The sequence below is a fragment of the Scyliorhinus torazame genome, chromosome 4 (assembly GCF_047496885.1).
Source record: "Scyliorhinus torazame isolate Kashiwa2021f chromosome 4, sScyTor2.1, whole genome shotgun sequence".
In the NCBI taxonomy this organism is placed as follows: Eukaryota; Metazoa; Chordata; class Chondrichthyes; order Carcharhiniformes; family Scyliorhinidae; genus Scyliorhinus; species Scyliorhinus torazame.
In genome coordinates this window covers 11,407,010-11,425,495 of record NC_092710.1, presented here as the reverse complement: position 1 = coordinate 11,425,495, position 18,486 = coordinate 11,407,010, and the positions used below count along the sequence as shown (strand labels likewise).

Below are 18,486 nucleotides of genomic sequence, written 5' to 3'. Positions count from 1 at the left end.
TGTCCCACCCCCCCGTACCACTGTCCCGCTCCCCCGTACCACATGTCCCGTACCCCCGTACCACTGTTCCACACCCCCGTACCACTGTCCCCGTACCCCAGTACCACTGTCCCGTTCCCCCGTTCCACCGTCCCGCTCCCCGTACCACTGTCCCGCTCCCCCGTTCCACCGTCCCGCTCCCCGTACCACTGTGCCCCACCCCCGTACCACTGTCCCGTACCCCCGTAGCACTGTCCCACACCCCCGTACCACTGTCCCACACCCCCGTACCACTGTCCCACACCCCCGTACCACTGTCCTGTACGCCCGTACCACTGTCCCCGTACCCCCGTACCACTGTCTCGCTCCCCCGTACCACTGTCCCGTACCCCCGTACCACTGTCCCGTACCCTCGTACCACTGTCCCGCTCCCCCGTACCACTGACCCGCTCCCCCGTACCACTGTCCCGCTCCCCCGTACCACTGTCCCACTCCCCGTACCACTGTCCCGTACCACTGTCCCACACCCCCGTACCTCCGTACCACTGTCCCGTACCCCCGTACCACTGTCCCGCTCCCCCGTACCACTGTCCCGTACCCTCGTACCACTGTCCCGCTCCCCTGTACCACTGTCCCGCTCCCCTGTACCACTGTCCCGCTCCCCCGTACCACTGTCCCGTACCCCCGTACCACTGTCCCGTACCCCCGTACCACTGTCCCGTACCCCCGTACCACTGTCCCGTACCCTCGTACCACTGTCCCGTACCCCTGTACCACTGTCCCGCTCCCCCGTTCCACTGTCCCGTACCACCGTACCACTGTCCCACACCCTCATACCACTGTCCCACACCCCCGTACCACTGTCTCCGTACCCCCGTACCACTGTCCCGTACCCCCGTACCACTGTCCCCGTACCTCCGTACCACTGTCCCGCTCCCCCGTTCCACTGTCCCATACCCCCGTACCACTGTCCCGTACCCCCGTACCACTGTCCCGTACCCCCGTACCACTGTCCCCGTACCCCCGTACCACTGTCCCGCTCCCCCGTTCCACTGTCCCATACCCCCGTACCACTGTCCCGTACCCCCGTACCACTGTCCGACACATCCCCTCCTGCCCACACAACCCACCTACCTCATTGTATTATATGATTAAGCTGGGCCCCTCGACCGGACTCATTATTCCCAAACTAATGGTCCGGAGCGGTTGAAAATTCCCTCATGTATTATCTTATTCCCTTCCTGCTTTCGCTCCCTGCCCTGTGAACCCGGGTAACCCCCTCCACACCCTGGCCCCCTTGGCATAACCTCTGTCTTTGCTCGCTCTCCCGCCACTCTTTCCCGCAGCTCAACACGCACGTCGGGAACATCCTGCTGGTGGACCAGTTCGAGTGGGACATGTCGGAGAGGGACAACTCACCCGAGAAGTTTGCGCTGAAGCTGTGCTCGGAGCTGGGCCTGGGCGGGGAGTTTGTCACCACCATCGCCTACAGCATACGTGGGCAGCTGAGCTGGCACCAGAGAACGTACGCGTTCAGGTCTGTTAGGAGTGCGGTTTTCGGTGCCCCTCCAGGGGGTTGGGTGTTGGGGGGGGTGGGGTGGGGCGGGTGCGTTGGAGAGATGGGGGTGTAGATGGTGGTGGTGGGGGGGGGGGGGGGGGAAAGGAGACTGGTTGAGGACAATGTCCTTTATCACTGACCTTTCACCCTCTGAGGGCCTTAGGTAGGCCTCACCCTGTCCTCCGCCAACGTCCTCCTTGACTCTACGAGAAACACTCCTAAAGGAACAAGGCCTTGCATCTTGGCAACACCTTTCTCACATTCATACATCCCAAAGTCCTTTATCATGGTCTGTCGCTCGGAAGTACAGAGGGCCTGACGGATCTTACTGTGCACGTCGAATTCCTGAAGGCAGCAGGACGGGTAGATGAGGTGGTGAAGGAGGCCTCTGCGATACTGCCTTCATTATCTCGGTGTCCATGTCCATAGATCCCTGAAAGTTGCCACCCAGGTTGAGAGGGTTGTTAAGGAGGCGTACGGTGTGTTAGCTTTTATTGGTAGAGGGATTGAGTTTCGGAGCCATGAGGTCATGTTGCAGCTGTACAAAACTCTGGTGCGGCCGCATTTGGAGTATTCCGTGCAATTCCGCCGCATTATAGGAAGGACGTAGAAGCATTGGAAAGGGTGCAGAGGAGATTTACCAGAATGTTGCCTGGTATGGAGGGAAGATCTTATGAGGAAAGGCTGAGGGACTTGAGGCCGTTTTCGTTAGAGAGAAGAAGGTTAAGAGGTGACTTAATTGAGGCATACAAGATGATCAGAGGATTGGATAGGGTGGACAGTGAGAGCCTTTTTCCTCGGATGGTGACGTCTAGCACGAGGGGACATAGCTTTAAATTGAGGGGAGATAGATATAAGACGGATGTCAGAGGTCGGTTCTTTACTCGGAGAGTAGTAAGGGTGTGGAATTCCCTACCTGCAACAGTAGTGGACTCGCCAACACTAAGGGCATTCAAATGGTCATTGGATAGACATATGGACGATAAGGGAATAGTGTAGATGGGCTTTAGAGTGGTTTCACAGGTCGGCGCAACATCGAGGGGCCGAAGGGCCTGTACTGCGCTATAATGTTCTATTAGCCGAGGCACAGAATATAAGAACAGGGAGGTTATGGTGGAACTGTATAAAACGCGGATTAGGCCACAGCTGGATTACTGTGCGCAGTTCTCGTCGCCACATTATCGGGAGGATGTGATTGCGCTGGAGGGGGTGCAGAGGAGACTCACCAGGATGTTGCCGGGGCTGGTGCGTTTCCGCTACGAGGAGAGGCTGGTTAGGCTGGGGTGGTTTCCCCCGGAGCGGGGAGGGCTGAGGGGCGACCTGATCGATATGCACAAAATGATGAGAGAGTTAAGTAGCACAGGGAGAGCAGTTTCCCCTGAGTCGAGAGGTCAGTGACCAGGCCGGGGGGGGGCTCGGTGCCAGACGGTTGGTAGACACGACAACCCTCACAACGTTCAAGGACCATTTCCACCAGCACTTGGAAGCTCCACGACGGACAAAGTAGCTTTCACCTTGAAGTGTGGTTCGGGAGGGAGAGCAGCAGTTCTGTCTGCGTACCAATCTTCCAGGGTGGTTGCATTTAATTACCTTGGTTGAGGAATTGGTGCTGCGGACAAGTTCCTGGTCAGAACCGTACCATGCACGACAGCCCTGTTAATGTTTCTTTGAATAATATAAATTTAAAGAGCCCAATTAATTTTTTTCCCAATTAAGGGGCAATTTAGCGTGGCCAATTCGTCTCCCCAGCGCTTCTTTGGGTTGTGGGGGTGAGACTCACGCAGACACGGGGAGAATGTGCAAACTCCGCACGGACAGTGACCCGGGGCCGGGTCCTTGGCGCCCTGAGACAGCAGTGCTAACCGCTGCGCAGCCACGACGCCCCGTCCTTCGAATGGGAATATTTTCTGTTCCGTCTGAGAGGGTAGGCAAGGCGCGGCTTTGATGTCTCACCAACAAGGACTGAAGGTGCGAGAATGGAGATCTCCAACATTCTGCCTCCTTGACAAGTGCGGCACTCCCTCAGTACTGACCCTCTGATAGTGCAGCACTGCCTCAGTACTGACCCTCTGACAGTGCGGCACTCCCTCAGTACTGACCCTCTGACAGTGCGGCACTCCCTCAGTAATGACCCTCTGACAGTGCAGCAATCCCTCAGTACTGACCCTCTGACAGTGCGGCACTCCCTCAGTACTGACCCTCTGACAGTGCAGCACTCCCTCAGTACTGACCCTCTGACAGTGCGGCACTCCCTCAGTACTGACCCTCTGACAGTGCAGCACTCCCTCAGTAATGACCCTCTGACAGTGCAGCAATCCCTCAGTACTGACCCTCTGACAGTGCGGCACTCCCTCAGTACTGACCCTCTGACAGTGCAGCACTCCCTCAGTACTGACCCTCTGACAGTGCAGCACTCCCTCAGTACTGACCCTCTGACAGTGCAGCACTCCATGAGTACTGACCCTCAGACAGTGCAGCACTCCCTCAGTACTGACCCTCTGACAGTGTGCCACTCCCTCAGTACTGACCCTCTGACAGTGCAGCACTCCCTCAGTACTGACCCTCTGACAGTGCGGCACTCCCTCAGTATTGACTCTCTGACAGTGCAGCACTCCCTCAGTACTGACCCTCTGACAGTGCGGCACTCCCTCAGTACTGACCCTCTGACAGTGCGGCACTCCCTCAGTACTGACCCTCTGACAATGCAGCACTCCCTCGGTGCTGACTCTGACAGTGCGGCACTCCCTCAGTACTGACCCTCTGACAGTGCGGCACTCCCTCAGTACTGACCCTCTGACAGTGCAGCACTCCCTCAGTATTGACTCTCTGACAGTGCGGCACTCCCTCAGTACTGACCCTCTGACAGTGCGGCACTCCCTCAGTACTGACCCTCTGACAGTGCAGCACTCCCTCAGTACTGACCATGTGACAGTGCGGCACTCCCTCAGTACTGACCCTCTGACATTGCAGCACTCCCTCAGTACTGACCCTCTGACATTGCAGCACTCCCCCAGTACTGACCCTCTGACAGTGCAGCACTCCCTCAGTACTGACCCTCTGACAGTGCAACACTCCCTCAGTACTGACACTCTGACAGTGCGGCACTCCCTCAGTACTGACCCTCTGACAGTGCAGCACTCCCTCAGTACTGACCCTCTGACAGTGCGGCACTCCCACAGTACTGACCCTCTGACAGTGCAGCACTCCCTCGGTGCTGACTCTGACAGTGCGGCACTCCCTCAGTACTGACCCTCTGACAGTGCGGCACTCCCTCAGTATTGACTCTCTGACAGTGCGGCACTCCCTCAGTACTGACCCTCTGACAGTGCGGCACTCCCTCAGTACTGACCCTCTGACAGTGCAGCACTCCCTCAGTACTGACCATGTGACAGTGCGGCACTCCCTCAGTACTGACCCTCTGACAGTGCGGCACTCCCTCAGTACTGACCCTCTGACATTGCAGCACTCCCTCAGTACTGACCCTCTGACAGTGCAGCACTCCCTCAGTACTGACACTCTGACAGTGCAGCACTCCCTCAGTACTGACCCTCTGACAGTGCAGCACTCCCTCAGTACTGACACTCTGACAGTGCGGCACTCCCTCAGTACTGACCCTCTGACAGTGCGGCACTCCCTCAGTACTGACCCTCTGACAGTGCGGCACTCCCTCAGTACTGACCCTCTGACAGTGCGGCACTCCCTCAGTACTGACCCTCTGACAGTGCGGCACTCCCTCAGTACTGACCCTCTGACAGTGCAGGACTCCCTCAGTACTGACCCTCTGACAGTGCGGCACTCCCTCAGTACTGACACTCTGACAGTGCTGCACTCCCTCAGTACTGACCCTCTGACAGTGCGGCACTCCCTCAGTACTGACCCTCTGACAGTGCAGGACTCCCTCAGTACTGACCCTCTGACAGTGCGGCACTCCCTCAGTACTGATACTCTGACAGTGCTGCACTCCCTCAGTACTGACCCTCTGACAGTGCGGCACTCCCTCAGTACTGACGCTCTGACAGTGCAGCACTCCCTCAGTACTGACCCTCTGACAGTGCGGCACTCCCTCAGTACTGACCCTCTGACAGTGCAGCACTCCCTCAGTACTGACCCTCTGACAGTGCAGCACTCCCTCAGTACTGACCCTCTGACAGTACAGCACTCCCTCAGTCCTGACCCTCTGACAGTGCAGCACTCCCTCAGTACTGACCCTCTGACAGTGCAGCACTCCCTCAGTACTGCCCCTCTGACAGTGCAGCACTCCCTCAGTACTGACCCTCTGACAGTGCAGCACTCCCTCAGTACTGACCCTCTGACAGTGCAGCACTCCCTCAGTACTGACCCTCTGACAGTGCGGCACTCCCTCAGTACTGACCCTCTGACTGTGCAGCGCTCCCTCAGTACTGACCCTCTGACAGCGCAGCACTCCCTCAGTACTGACCCGCTGACAGTGCAGCACTCCCTCAGTACTGACTCTCTGACAGGGCAGCACTCCCTTAGTACTGACTCTCTGATAGAGCAGCGCTCACTCAGTACTGACCCTCTGACAGTGTAGCACTCCCTCAGTACTGACCCTCTGACAGTGCAGCACTCCCTCAGTACAGACTCTCTGATAGAGCAGCGCTCCCTCAGTACTGACCCTCTGAAACTGCAGCTCTCCCTCAGTACTGACCCTCTGACAGTGCAGCACTCCCTCAGTACTGACCCTCTGACAGTGCAGCACTCCCTCAGTACTGACTCTCTGATAGAGCAGCGCTGCCTCAGTACTGACCCTCTGGCAGTGCAGCACTCCCTCAGTACTGACCCTCTGACAGTGCGGCACTCCCTCAGTACTGACCCTCTGATAGAGCAGCACTCCCTCAGTACTGACCCTCTGACAGTGCAGCACTACCTCAGCACTGACTCTCTGATAGAGCAGCACTATTATGGACTAGGGTTTAGAGAACCCCAAAGTGTATCATGGAGTTCACCTGACCCACAACTTTTAATAGATTTTGGTTATGGGCAGCACAAGGCCTCACTCTACAGGTGCGATGCAACAGAGATCGAAAGTACTTTTAAAACAAAACATTTATTATATGAATCCAGTTAACATTTTATAAATACACAGGAAACACGTCAGCAACTATCAACTCAAATACTTCCCCAAAGGATACAGTACTCTATACGTAGCCCTTAATCTTTCCTAGCAACATCCATAAGACAAATACCCTCTTTAACACAGACATCAGGTTTAAATTCTCGACTGAGAGCAGTTATCACTTTTAAATTAGCAAGTGCTCTGAAGACATTCTTTTCATACAGAGAGTGGGACCAAAATTACACCTTGTTTGGCTGGATGCAGCTCCAACTATGAAAACTAAACTAAACACACGCTGTAGCTGCCAGCTCAAAAACAAAAGTAAAAGCAGACAGACAGCCCAGCTCCACCCACACTCTGACATCACTGCAGCTATTTGATAAACACCCATTTCTTAAAGGTACATCCACTACAGGTATTTGATAAATACCCATTTCTTAAAGGTACATCCACTACAGCTATTTGATAACACCCATTTCTTAAAGGTACTCTTACATGACACCTCCCCCAAAGAAAAAAAATAAACCATCAACTTCAAGATGGTTGCATTTTTCACCTTTTCACTTTCCTTTCAGAAATATTGACAGTGAATATACGTTTTTTTTTTTAACAAAACAAAACACACAATCATTTATAATAACATAGTCCATTTTAGTTCTTCCTCCAACTGGACTCCCTCTTGATTGACAGTCTCTTTGGACAAGAAGGTCTCTGCACGATCCGTCCATTTCTCTACACCTCGGCATTTCTCTCTACTTCAGCTGAATCTGATCGCAGAGCCCCTTGTAATTCTCCAACACGGGAGCATCGGCTATCGCAGCCTTCAGGCCGTCAAATGCCTGTTGACACTCCGCTGTCCACTGAAATTTGCTACGCTTCTTGAGCAAGTCCGTCAGTGGAGCGACCACACTGCTAAAGTTCGGCACAAATTTCCGGTAAAATCCACTCATGCCAAGAAATCGCATCATTTCCCGTCGCGTCGAGGGTGTCGGAAACTCCCCAATAACTTTTGTTTCCACATCCCGTGGGACCATTCGGCCCCGTCCGATTGTATGGCCGAGGAAAGTGACTTGGACTTTTCCAAATTCACTTTTGACGAGGTTTACCACCAAAACCCGCCTCCCGTGTTGCTTTGTGCCCCTTCCGCGACTTCAGGAACAGCAGGGGATGGGCTTGAGCACAGAGTTCTGTGCAGTGTTTAATTGAAGTTGCAAAAACATCTGTTCTGGTCTGATCCTCTTTCACCTAGCATTTGAAAATGTCTCTTCCCCCCCCCCCCCCCCTCCGTCCCCTTCACCCTTCCCCATCCAACCCCTCACCGCTCCACCTCGCCGCTCCCCACCCCCACCCCAACCCCCATTTGATTTCCCAGTGAGAATCCCTTGCCAATCGTCGAGAGCGCGCTCCGGAACACCACCGACGCTGACCAGTGGTGCCCCCTGCTGGAGACGCTGACCGATGCCGAAATGGAGAAGAAGATTCGCGATCAGGACAGAAACACCAGGTACGTCACTGAGGGGGTCGAGATTGAGGAAGGGCGTAACGGTGAGGGGCTGGAGGGGGGGGGGGGGTACTCGTCCACAGTCACCTGGGTCAGTCGCCCACCCCTCACAGTCGCTATGTAAATGCACAGCATATATATTGGGTTAGCCACCCGGGAGGCCAATCAGGAAATACATGATGCGATGAACGGTTACTGCCTTATCATCATGTAAGGTGGTGTCCCCTTTAGACTAAGAACTATGTTAGAGCTGAGACAAGTGCTGACTGCTACACAGCCCATGAGGCAGCCCTTTATATATGGCTCCCAGATGGGCGGAGCCAGAGGCGGAGTCCCCAGGGTTCCAAGCCTGGTCTTAAAGGGGGCACCACCTGAAGAAACGTCAGAGCGTGCTGAGCATGTGGAACCCACCCCCAGGGGGCAGAACCCCAGGCGAACGGCACCAGTGCATTTCAGAGGGTCTTGGGTCAACATGACGGAGAACGGTCTAGACAGATTTCTTTAACGGCTGAGAAGAACGTCTGATTGGAACGGGCCTGTGTGTTTCCTTTAATTAATTTACGGGATGTGGACGTCGCTGGTTAGACCCGGCAGTTATCGCCCATCCCGAGTTGCTCTACAGAAGGTGGTGATCAGTTGCTTTCTTGAACGGCAACAGTTTAAGGGCCAACCACTTTGCTGTGGGTCTGGAGTCACGTGGAGGCCAGACCGGGTAAGGACGGCAGATTTCCTTCCCTAAAGGACATTACTGAACCAGATGGGGCTTTGCAACAATCGACACTGGTTTCATTAAATCATTAGATTTTAATTCCAGATATTTTATTGAGTTTAAATTGCCCCACCTGCCGCAGTGGGAATTGAACCTGGATCATTATTCTGGGTCTCAGGGTCACTAGTCCAGTGACAATATCACTGCACCACCACTTCCCCTGTGTGAAACACAGACAATGGCAAATTCGCCCACTGTGTACCCGAACAGGCGCCGGAATGTGGCGACTAGGGGCTTTTCACAGTCACTTCATTGCAGTGTTAATGGAAGCCCACTTGTGGCAATAAAGACTTTTATTCTAAAAGGCAGCTGGCCCACGCATGTCTGTTATTCTGTTACGAGATGTGAGTGTGTCTGACAAGAGGATCGGAAGGTGCTGGTGACCTCTGTCTTGAACCTCTGCAGTTCATGTGGGGCAGGAAGTTACAGGTTTTGATCCAGTGACAGTGCAGCACTCCCTCAGTACTGACCCTCTGACAGTGCAACACTCCCTCAGTACCGACCCTCTGACAGTGCAGCACTCCCTCAGTACCGACCCTCTGACAGTGCGGCACTCCCTCAGTACTGACCGTCTGACAGTGCAGCGCTCCCTCAGTACTGACCCTCTGACAGTGCGGCACTCCCTCAGTACTGACCCTCTGTCAGTGCGGCACTCCCTCAGTACTGACCCTCTGACAGCGCAGCACTCCCTCAGTACTGACCCTCTGACAGTGCAGCACCCCCTCAGTACTGACCCTCTGACAGCGCAGCACTCCCTTAGTACTGACCCTGTGACAGTGCGGCACTCCCCCAGTACTGACCCTCTGACAGTGCAGCACTCCCTCAGTACTGACCTTCTGACAGTGCAGCACTCCCTCAGTATTGACCCTCTGACAGTGCGGCACTCCCTCAGTACTGACCCTCTGACAGCGTAGCACTCCCTTAGTACTGACCCTGTGACAGTACGGCACTCCCTCAGTACTGACCCTCTGACAGTGCAGCACTCCCTCAGTACTGACCCTCTGACAGTGCAGCACTCCCTGAGTACTGACCCTCTTACAGTGCAGCACTCCCTCAGTACTGACGCTCTGACAGTGCGGCACTCCCTCAGTACTGACTCTCTGACAGTGCAATACTCCCTCAGTACTGACCCTCTGACAGTGCAGCACTCCCTCAGTACTGACCCTCTGACAGTGCAGCACTCACTCAGTACTGACCCTCTGACAGTGCAGCACTCCCTCAGTACTGACCCTCTGAGAGTACAGCACTCCCTCAGTACTGACCCTCTGACAGTGCGGCACTGCCTCAGTACTGACCCTCTGACAGTGCGGCACTCCCTCAGTACTGACCCTCTGACAGTGCAGCTCTCCCTCAGTACTGACCCTCTGACAGTGCAGCACTCCCTCAGTACTGACCCTGTGACAGTGCGGCACTCCCTCAGTACTGACCCTCTGACAGTGCAGCACTCCCTCAGTACTGACCCTCTGACAGTGCAGCACTCCCTGAGTACTGACCCTCTGACAGCGCAGCACTCCCTCAGTACTGACCCTCTGACAGTGCGGCACTCCCTCAGTACTGACTCTCTGACAGTGCAGCACTCCCTCAGTACTGACCCTCTGACAGTGCAGCACTCACTCAGTACTGACCCTCTGACAGTGCGGCACTCCCTCAGTACTGATCCTGTGACAGTGTGGCACTCCCTCAGTACTGACCCTCTGACAGTGCGGCACTCCCTCGGTACTGACCCTCTGACAGTGCAGCACTCCCTCAGTACTGACCCTCTGACAGTGCAACACTCCCTCAATACTGACCCACTGACAGTGCAGCACTCCCTCTTTACTGACCCTCTGACAGTGCAGCACTCGCTCCGTACTGACCCTCTGACAGTGCAGCACTCGCTCCGTACTGACCCTCTGACAGTGCAGCACTCCCTCAGTACTGATCCTTTGACAGTACAGATCTCCCTCAGTACTGACCATCTGAAAGTGCAGCACTCCCTCAGTACTGACCGTCTGACAGTGCAGCTCTCTCTCGATACTGACCCTCTGACAGTGCAGCTCTCCCTCAGTACTGACCCTCTGACAGTGCAGGACTCCCTCAGTACTGACCCTGTGACAGTGCGGCACTCCCTGAGTACTGACCCTCTGACAGTGCAGCACTCCCTCAGTACTGACCCTGTGACAGTGCGGCACTCCCTCAGTACTGACCCTCTGACAGTGCAGCACTCCCTGAGTACTGACCCTCTGACAGTGCAGCACTCCCTCAGTACTGACCCTCTGACAGTGCGGCACTCCCTCAGTACTGACTCTCTGACAGTGCAGCACTCCCTCAGTACTGACCCTCTGACAGTGCAGCACTCCCTCAGTACTGACCCTCTGACAGTGCAGCACTCACTCAGTACTGACCCTCTGACACTGCAGCACTCCCTCAGTACTGACCCTCTGACAGTGCGGCACTCCCTCAGTACTGACTCTCTGACAGTGCAGCACTCCCTCAGTACTGACCCTCTGACAGTGCAGCACTCCCTCAGTACTGACCCTCTGACAGTGCGGCACTCCCTCAGTACTGACCCTCTGACAGTGCGGCACTCCCTCAGTACTGACTCTCTGACAGTGCAGCACTCCCTCAGTACTGACCCTCTGACAGTGCAGCACTCACTCAGTACTGACCCTCTGACAGTGCTGCACTCCCTCAGTACTGACCCTCTGACAGTGCAGTACACCCTCAGTACCGACCCTCTGACAGTGCAGCACTCCCTCAGTACTGCCCCTCTGACAGTGCAGCACTTCCTCAGTACTGACCCTCTGACAGTGCAGCACTCCCTCGGTACTGACCCTCTGACAGTGCAGCACTCCCTCAGTACTGACCCTCTGACAGTGCAGCTCGCCCTCAGTCCTGACCCACTGACAGTGCAGCACTCCCTCAGTACTGACCCTCTGACAGTGCAGCACTCCCTCAGTACTGACCCTCTGACAGTGCAGCACTCCCTCTTTACTGACCCTCTGACAGTGCAGCACTCGCTCAGTACTGACCCTCTGACAGTGCAGCACTCCCTCAGTACTGATCCTTTGACAGTGCAGATCTCCCTCAGTACTGACCCTCTGAAAGTGCAGCACTCCCTCAGTACTGACCGTCCGACAGTGCAGCACTCTCTCGATACTGACCCTCTGACAGTGCAGCTCTCCCTCAGTACTGACCCTCTGACAGTGCAGCACTCCCTCAGTACTGACCCTGTGACAGTGCGGCACTCCCTCAGTACTGACCCTCTGACAGTGCAGCACTCCCTCAGTACTGACCCTCTGACAGTGCAGCTCGCCCTCAGTCCTGACCCACTGACAGTGCAGCACTCCCTCAGTACTGACCCTCTGACAGTGCAGCACTCCCTCAGTACTGACCCTCTGACAGTGCAGCACTCCCTCTTTACTGACCCTCTGACAGTGCAGCACTCGCTCAGTACTGACCCTCTGACAGTGCAGCACTCCCTCAGTACTGATCCTTTGACAGTGCAGATCTCCCTCAGTACTGACCCTCTGAAAGTGCAGCACTCCCTCAGTACTGACCGTCCGACAGTGCAGCACTCTCTCGATACTGACCCTCTGACAGTGCAGCTCTCCCTCAGTACTGACCCTCTGACAGTGCAGCACTCCCTCAGTACTGACTCTCTGACAGTGCAGCACTCCCTCAGTACTGACCCTCTGACAGTGCAGCACTCCCTCAGTACTGACCCCCTGACAGTGCAGCACTCCCTCAGTACTGACCCTCTGACAGTGCAGCACTCCCTCAGTACTGACCCCCTGACAGTGCAGCACTCCCTCAGTACTGACCCTCTGACAGTGCGGCACTCCCTCAGTACTGACCCTCTGACAGTGCAGCACTCCCTCAGTACTGACCCTCTGACAGTGCCACACTCCCTCAGTACTGACCCTCTGACAGTGCAGCACTCGCTCAGTACTGACCCTCTGACAGTGCAGCACTCGATCAGTACTGACCCTCTGACAGTGCAGCACTCCCTCTGTACTGACCCTCTGACAGTGCAGTACACCCTCAGTACCGACCCTCTGACAGTGCAGCACTCCCTCAGTACTGACCCTCTGACAGTGCAGCACTCCCTCAGTACTGACCCTCTGACAGTGCGTCACTCCCTCAGTACTGACCCTCTGACAGTGCAGCACTCCCTCAGTACTGACCCTCTGACAGTGCAGCACTCCCTCAGTACCGACCCTCTGACAGTGCAGTACACCCTCAGTACCGACCCTCTGACAGTGCAGCACTCCCTCAGTACTGCCCCTCTGACAGTGCAGCACTCCCTCAGTACTGACCCTCTGACAGTGCAGCTCTCCCTCAGTACTGACCCTCTGACAGTGCGGCACACCCTCAGTTCTGACCCTCTGACATTGCAGCACTCCCTCAGTACTGACCCTCTGACAGTGCAGTACACCCTCAGTACTGACCCTCTAACAGTGCGGCACTCCCTCAGTACTGACTCTCTGACAGTGCAGCACTCCCTCAGTACTGACCCTCTGACAGTGCAGCACTCCCTCAGTACTGACCCTCTGACTGTGCAGCACTCACTCAGTACAGACCCTCTGACAGTGCAGCACTCCCTCAGTATTGACCCTCTGACAGTGCGGCACTCCCTCAGTACTGACTCTCTGACAGTGCAGCACTCCCTCAGTACTGACCCTCTGACAGTGCAGCACTCCCTCAGTACTGACCCTCTGACAGTGCAGCACTCCCTCAGTACTGACCCTCTGACAGTGCGTCACTCCCTCAGTACTGACCCTCTGACAGTGCAGCACTCGCTCAGTACTGACCCTCTGACAGTGCAGCACTCCCTCTGTACTGACCCTCTGACAGTGCAGCACTCCCTCAGTACTGACCCTCTGACAGTGCAGTACACCCTCAGTACCGACCCTCTGACAGTGCAGCACTCCCTCAGTACTGCCCCTCTGACAGTGCAGCACTCCCTCAGTACTGACCCTCTGACAGTGCAGCACTCCCTCAGTACTGACCCTCTGACAGTGCAGCACTCCCTCAGTACTGACCCTCGGACAGTGCAGCACTCCCTCAGTACTGACCCTCTGACAGTGCAGCACTCCCTCAGTATTGACCCTCTGACAGTGCGGCACTCCCTCAGTACTGACCCTCTGACAGTGCGGCACACCCTCAGTTCTGACCCTCTGACATTGCAGCACTCCCTCAGTACTGACCCTCTGACAGTGCAGTACACCCTCAGTACTGACCCTCTGACAGTGCAGCACTCCCTCAGTTCTGACCCTCTGACAGTGCAGCACTCCCTCAGTTCTGACCCTCTGACATTGCAGCACTCCCTCAGTACTGACTCTCTGACAGTGCAGCACACCCTCAGTACTGACCCTCTGACAGTGCGGCACTCCCTCAGTTCTGACCCTCTGACAGTGCAGCACTCCCTCAGTACTGACCCTCTAACATTGCAGCACTCCCTCAGTACTGAGCCTCTGACAGTGCAGCACTCCCTCAGTACTGACCCTCTGACAGTGCGGCACTCCCTCAGTACTGACCCTCTGACAGTGCGGCTCTCCCTCAGTACTGACCCTCTGACAGTGCAGCACTCCCTCAGTACTGACCCTCTGACAGTGCAGTACACCCTCAGTACCGCCCCTCTGACAGTGCAGCACTCCCTCAGTACTGCCCCTCTGACAGTGCAGCACTCCCTCAGTACTGACCCTCTGACAGTGCAGCACTCCCTCAGTACTGACCCTCTGACAGTGCAGCACTCCCTCAGTACTGACTCTCTGACAGTGCAGCACACCCTCAGTACTGACCCTCTGACAGTGCGGCACTCCCTCAGTTCTGACCCTCTGACAGTGCAGCACTCCCTCAGTACTGACCCTCTAACATTGCAGCACTCCCTCAGTACTGACCCTCTGACAGTGCAGCACTCCCTCAGTACTGACCCTCTGACAGTGCGGCGCTCCCTCAGTTCTGACCCTCTGACAGTGCGGCACTCCCTCAGTACTGACCCTCTGACAGTGCGGCTCTCCCTCAGTACTGACCCTCTGACAGTGCAGCACTCCCTCAGTACTGACCCTCTGACAGTGCAGCACACCCTCAGTACTGACCCTCTGACAGTGCGGCGCTCCCTCAGTTCTGACCCTCTGACAGTGCGGCACTCCCTCAGTACTGACCCTCTGACAGTGCGGCTCTCCCTCAGTACTGACCCTCTGACAGTGCAGCACTCCCTCAGTACTGACCCTCTGACAGTGCAGCACTCCCTCAGTACTGACCCTCTGACAGGGCGGCACTCCCTCAGTACTGACCCTCTGACAGTGCGGCACTCCCTCAGTACTGACCCTCTGACAGCTCGGCACTCCCTCAGTACTGACCCTCTGACAGTGCAGCACTCCCTCAGTACTGACCCTCTGACAGTGCAGCACACCCTCAGTACCAGACCCACAGCAAGTGGCTGACTCTGAAATGGCCTGTAAAATAGCTGAGCGAGCCACTCAGGCAATTCGGGATCGGCAACAATTGCACTCCCCCCCCTCCACTTAAATACGCTTTCTGCTTATTGTGACATGGAGGTGTTTTCTGGGCCAAAATCTTTCTGATCAGCTTTACCTACCCTAACACCCCCCCCCCCCTTTTCTTTTTGAAACCCTGCAGGCGAATGCGACGGCTTGCCAACACCGCCCCCAGCTGGTAACGCAGGGAACTTCGCCATGCTGCCGGCTCTCGAGTCACGTTGTGGGACTGGGGTTGTTGTCTTTGCGTGGGTGGGGCGGGGGGGGAAGGGGTGGGCAGGAGGTGCGGTGGGGGGGGTGGGGGGGGGGTACACACGGCGGACTACAACTCGGCGCCAACCGTCTCCACGCCTGCCGCTGCCTATTCGCACTTTGGGAACCTGCGTTCCGACTTTCCGTTTGAATTGTTCGTCTCGTCTTTTACTTCTTGTCCTCGACGGCTGAACAGTCCCTGTTCTTCCTGCTCTGACGGCCCAGTGGGGGGTGGGGGGTGGGGGGTGGGGGTGGGTCGGGGTGGGGGGGGGGGGGGGGTCGTGGATCCGGCTCGCGGTTTGTATTTGTTCAATAAAACAGTTGATGCCAAACCAACCCGTTTTGTCAGGGGGTCTTTTTTTGCTCCCAGTGAAAATTGAGTAAAGCACCTTACTTGTGACCATTAATAACCCCACCCTCTCCTCTTTCCTCCCCTCCCCCCCCCGCCACCTCCTCACCAGTTATTGGACCCGTCCTCCGCGGTTAGTGGGCTGACCCCGCCCATCGAGCATAAGAAAAGCAAAAGAGAGTTCTTCTCGACGCATTGGAGTCAATATCCACGCCCAGGTCAACGTTTAACAGGATATCCAGTCACGTATCTGATTGCTGACTGTGGACTCTTGCTGTGCACCAACTGGCCGCCGTGGTTTTCACATGACGAGTGAGCAGGACTCACAAAGTCGATGGTTGGCGGTGCGGAGCTTGAGTATTACACGGAACAAAAAAGGGACGTGCTGTCAAAGCTTTTCATCTTGCACCCATCAGGACAGACGCAAGAATGCCAAATTTCAAAATCTGCAACTCTTGCGAAATGGTTGGTTGCGAGGAGCTTTGGAGGGGGGGGGGGGGGCGTCCTGAAGTGCGCGTGGCGGCTTTATATTTTAGAGCAACGGCTAGAGCTAGGAAGAGACGGAGCGAGGAAGATCGTGACTCACGACCGGCAAACAGAGATGGAGCAAAAGAAGAGAGTGATTGAGACAGACAGAGAGAGGAAGGTGAAGCCGAAGGTGTAGGTTTCCGGGATGAGTGGGGGGAGGAGGAAGTGGAGATAGAGTCGTGATGCAGAAATTTCCTGGCAAACTGAGAAATAGCAAAACAAGGAGACATCACCTTTGGCAAGACCAGATGGAGATAAATATTATTTGTCGAGCTATTTATCATCCTCGAAGCACCTGTACACCGACTGGTATTCCAAAACTGACCCCTTCACACCCACATTTACCCCTTCACACCCCAAACTGATCCCTTCAGACCCAAACTGATCCCTCTGTCCCCAACACACACTAATATTTATATATAAACACACACAGCACCAACACACACTAATATTTATATATAAACACTCACAGCACCAACACACACTAATATTTATATATAAACACTCACAGCACCAACACACACTAATATTTATATATAAACACTCACAGCACCAACACACACTAATATTTATATATAAACACACACAGCACCAACACACACTAATATTTATATATAAACACACACAGCACCAACACACACTAATATTTATATATAAACACTCACAGCATCAACACACGCTAATATTTATATATAAACACTCACAGCACCAACACACACTAATATTTATATATAAACACACACAGCACCAACACACACTAATATTTATATATAAACACTCACAGCACCAACACACACTAATATTTATATATAAACACACACAGCACCAACACACACTAATATTTATATATAAACACTCACAGCACCAACACATACTAATATTTATATATAAACACTCACAGCACCAACACACACTAATATTTATATATAAACACACACAGCACCAACACACACTAATATTTATATATAAACACACACAGCACCAACACACACTAATATTTATATATAAACACATACAGCACCAACACACACCAATATTTATATAAAAACACTCACAGCACCAACACACACTAATATTTATATATAAACACTCACAGCACCAACACACGCTAATATTTATATATAAACACTCACAGCACCAACACACACTAATATTTATGTATAAACACACACAGCACCAACACACAAATATTTATATATAAACACTCACAGCACCAACACACACTAATATTTATATATAAACATCACAGCACCAACACACACTAATATTTATATATAAACACTCACAGCACCAACACACACTAATATTTATATATAAACACTCACAGCACCAACACACACTAATATTTATATATAAACACACAGAGCGCCAACACACACTAATATTTATATATAAACACACACAGCACCGACACACACTAATATTTATAGATAAACACACACTAATATTTATTCTAAACACACACAGCACCGACACACACTAATATTTATAGAAAACACACACAGCACCAACACACACTAATATTTATATATAAACACACACAGCAGCAACACACACTAAGATTTATAGATAAACACTCACAGCACCAACACACATTAATATTTATATATAAACACACACAGCACCAACGCACACTAATATTTATATATAAACACACACAGCACCAACACACACTAATATTCATAGATAAACACACACTAATATTTATTCTAAACACACACAGCACCAACACACACTAATATTCATAGAAAAAACACACAGCACCGACACACACTAATATTTATATATAAACACACACAGCACCAACACACACTAATATGTATATATAAACACACACAGCACCAACACACACTAATATTTATATATAAACATACACAGCACTGACACACACTAATATTTATATATAAACACACACAGCACGAACACACACTAATATTTATATATAAACACACACAGCCCAACACACACTAATATTTATATATAAACACCGA

General features: G+C 53.6%; 1 protein-coding gene across 2 annotated transcripts in view; it reads left to right on the top strand.

The window, feature by feature from the left end:
* LOC140410118 (SWI/SNF-related matrix-associated actin-dependent regulator of chromatin subfamily B member 1-like) overlaps positions 1-15,628 on the top strand; it is an 81,426-nt gene extending 65,798 nt beyond the window's left edge. Inside the window, exons 7-9 of one of the 2 annotated variants that reach the window (XM_072498061.1) lie at positions 1,326-1,504; positions 7,987-8,118; positions 15,509-15,628. In XM_072498061.1, coding sequence (XP_072354162.1) covers positions 1,326-1,504; positions 7,987-8,118; positions 15,509-15,548 — 351 coding nt within the window. In that variant the 3' untranslated portion in view covers positions 15,549-15,628. Of the gene's footprint in view, positions 1-1,325; positions 1,517-7,986; positions 8,119-15,508 lie in introns of both variants that reach the window. The other variant, XM_072498060.1, reaches the window with a different exon arrangement.
* Positions 15,629-18,486: the final 2,858 nt, after the last annotated feature.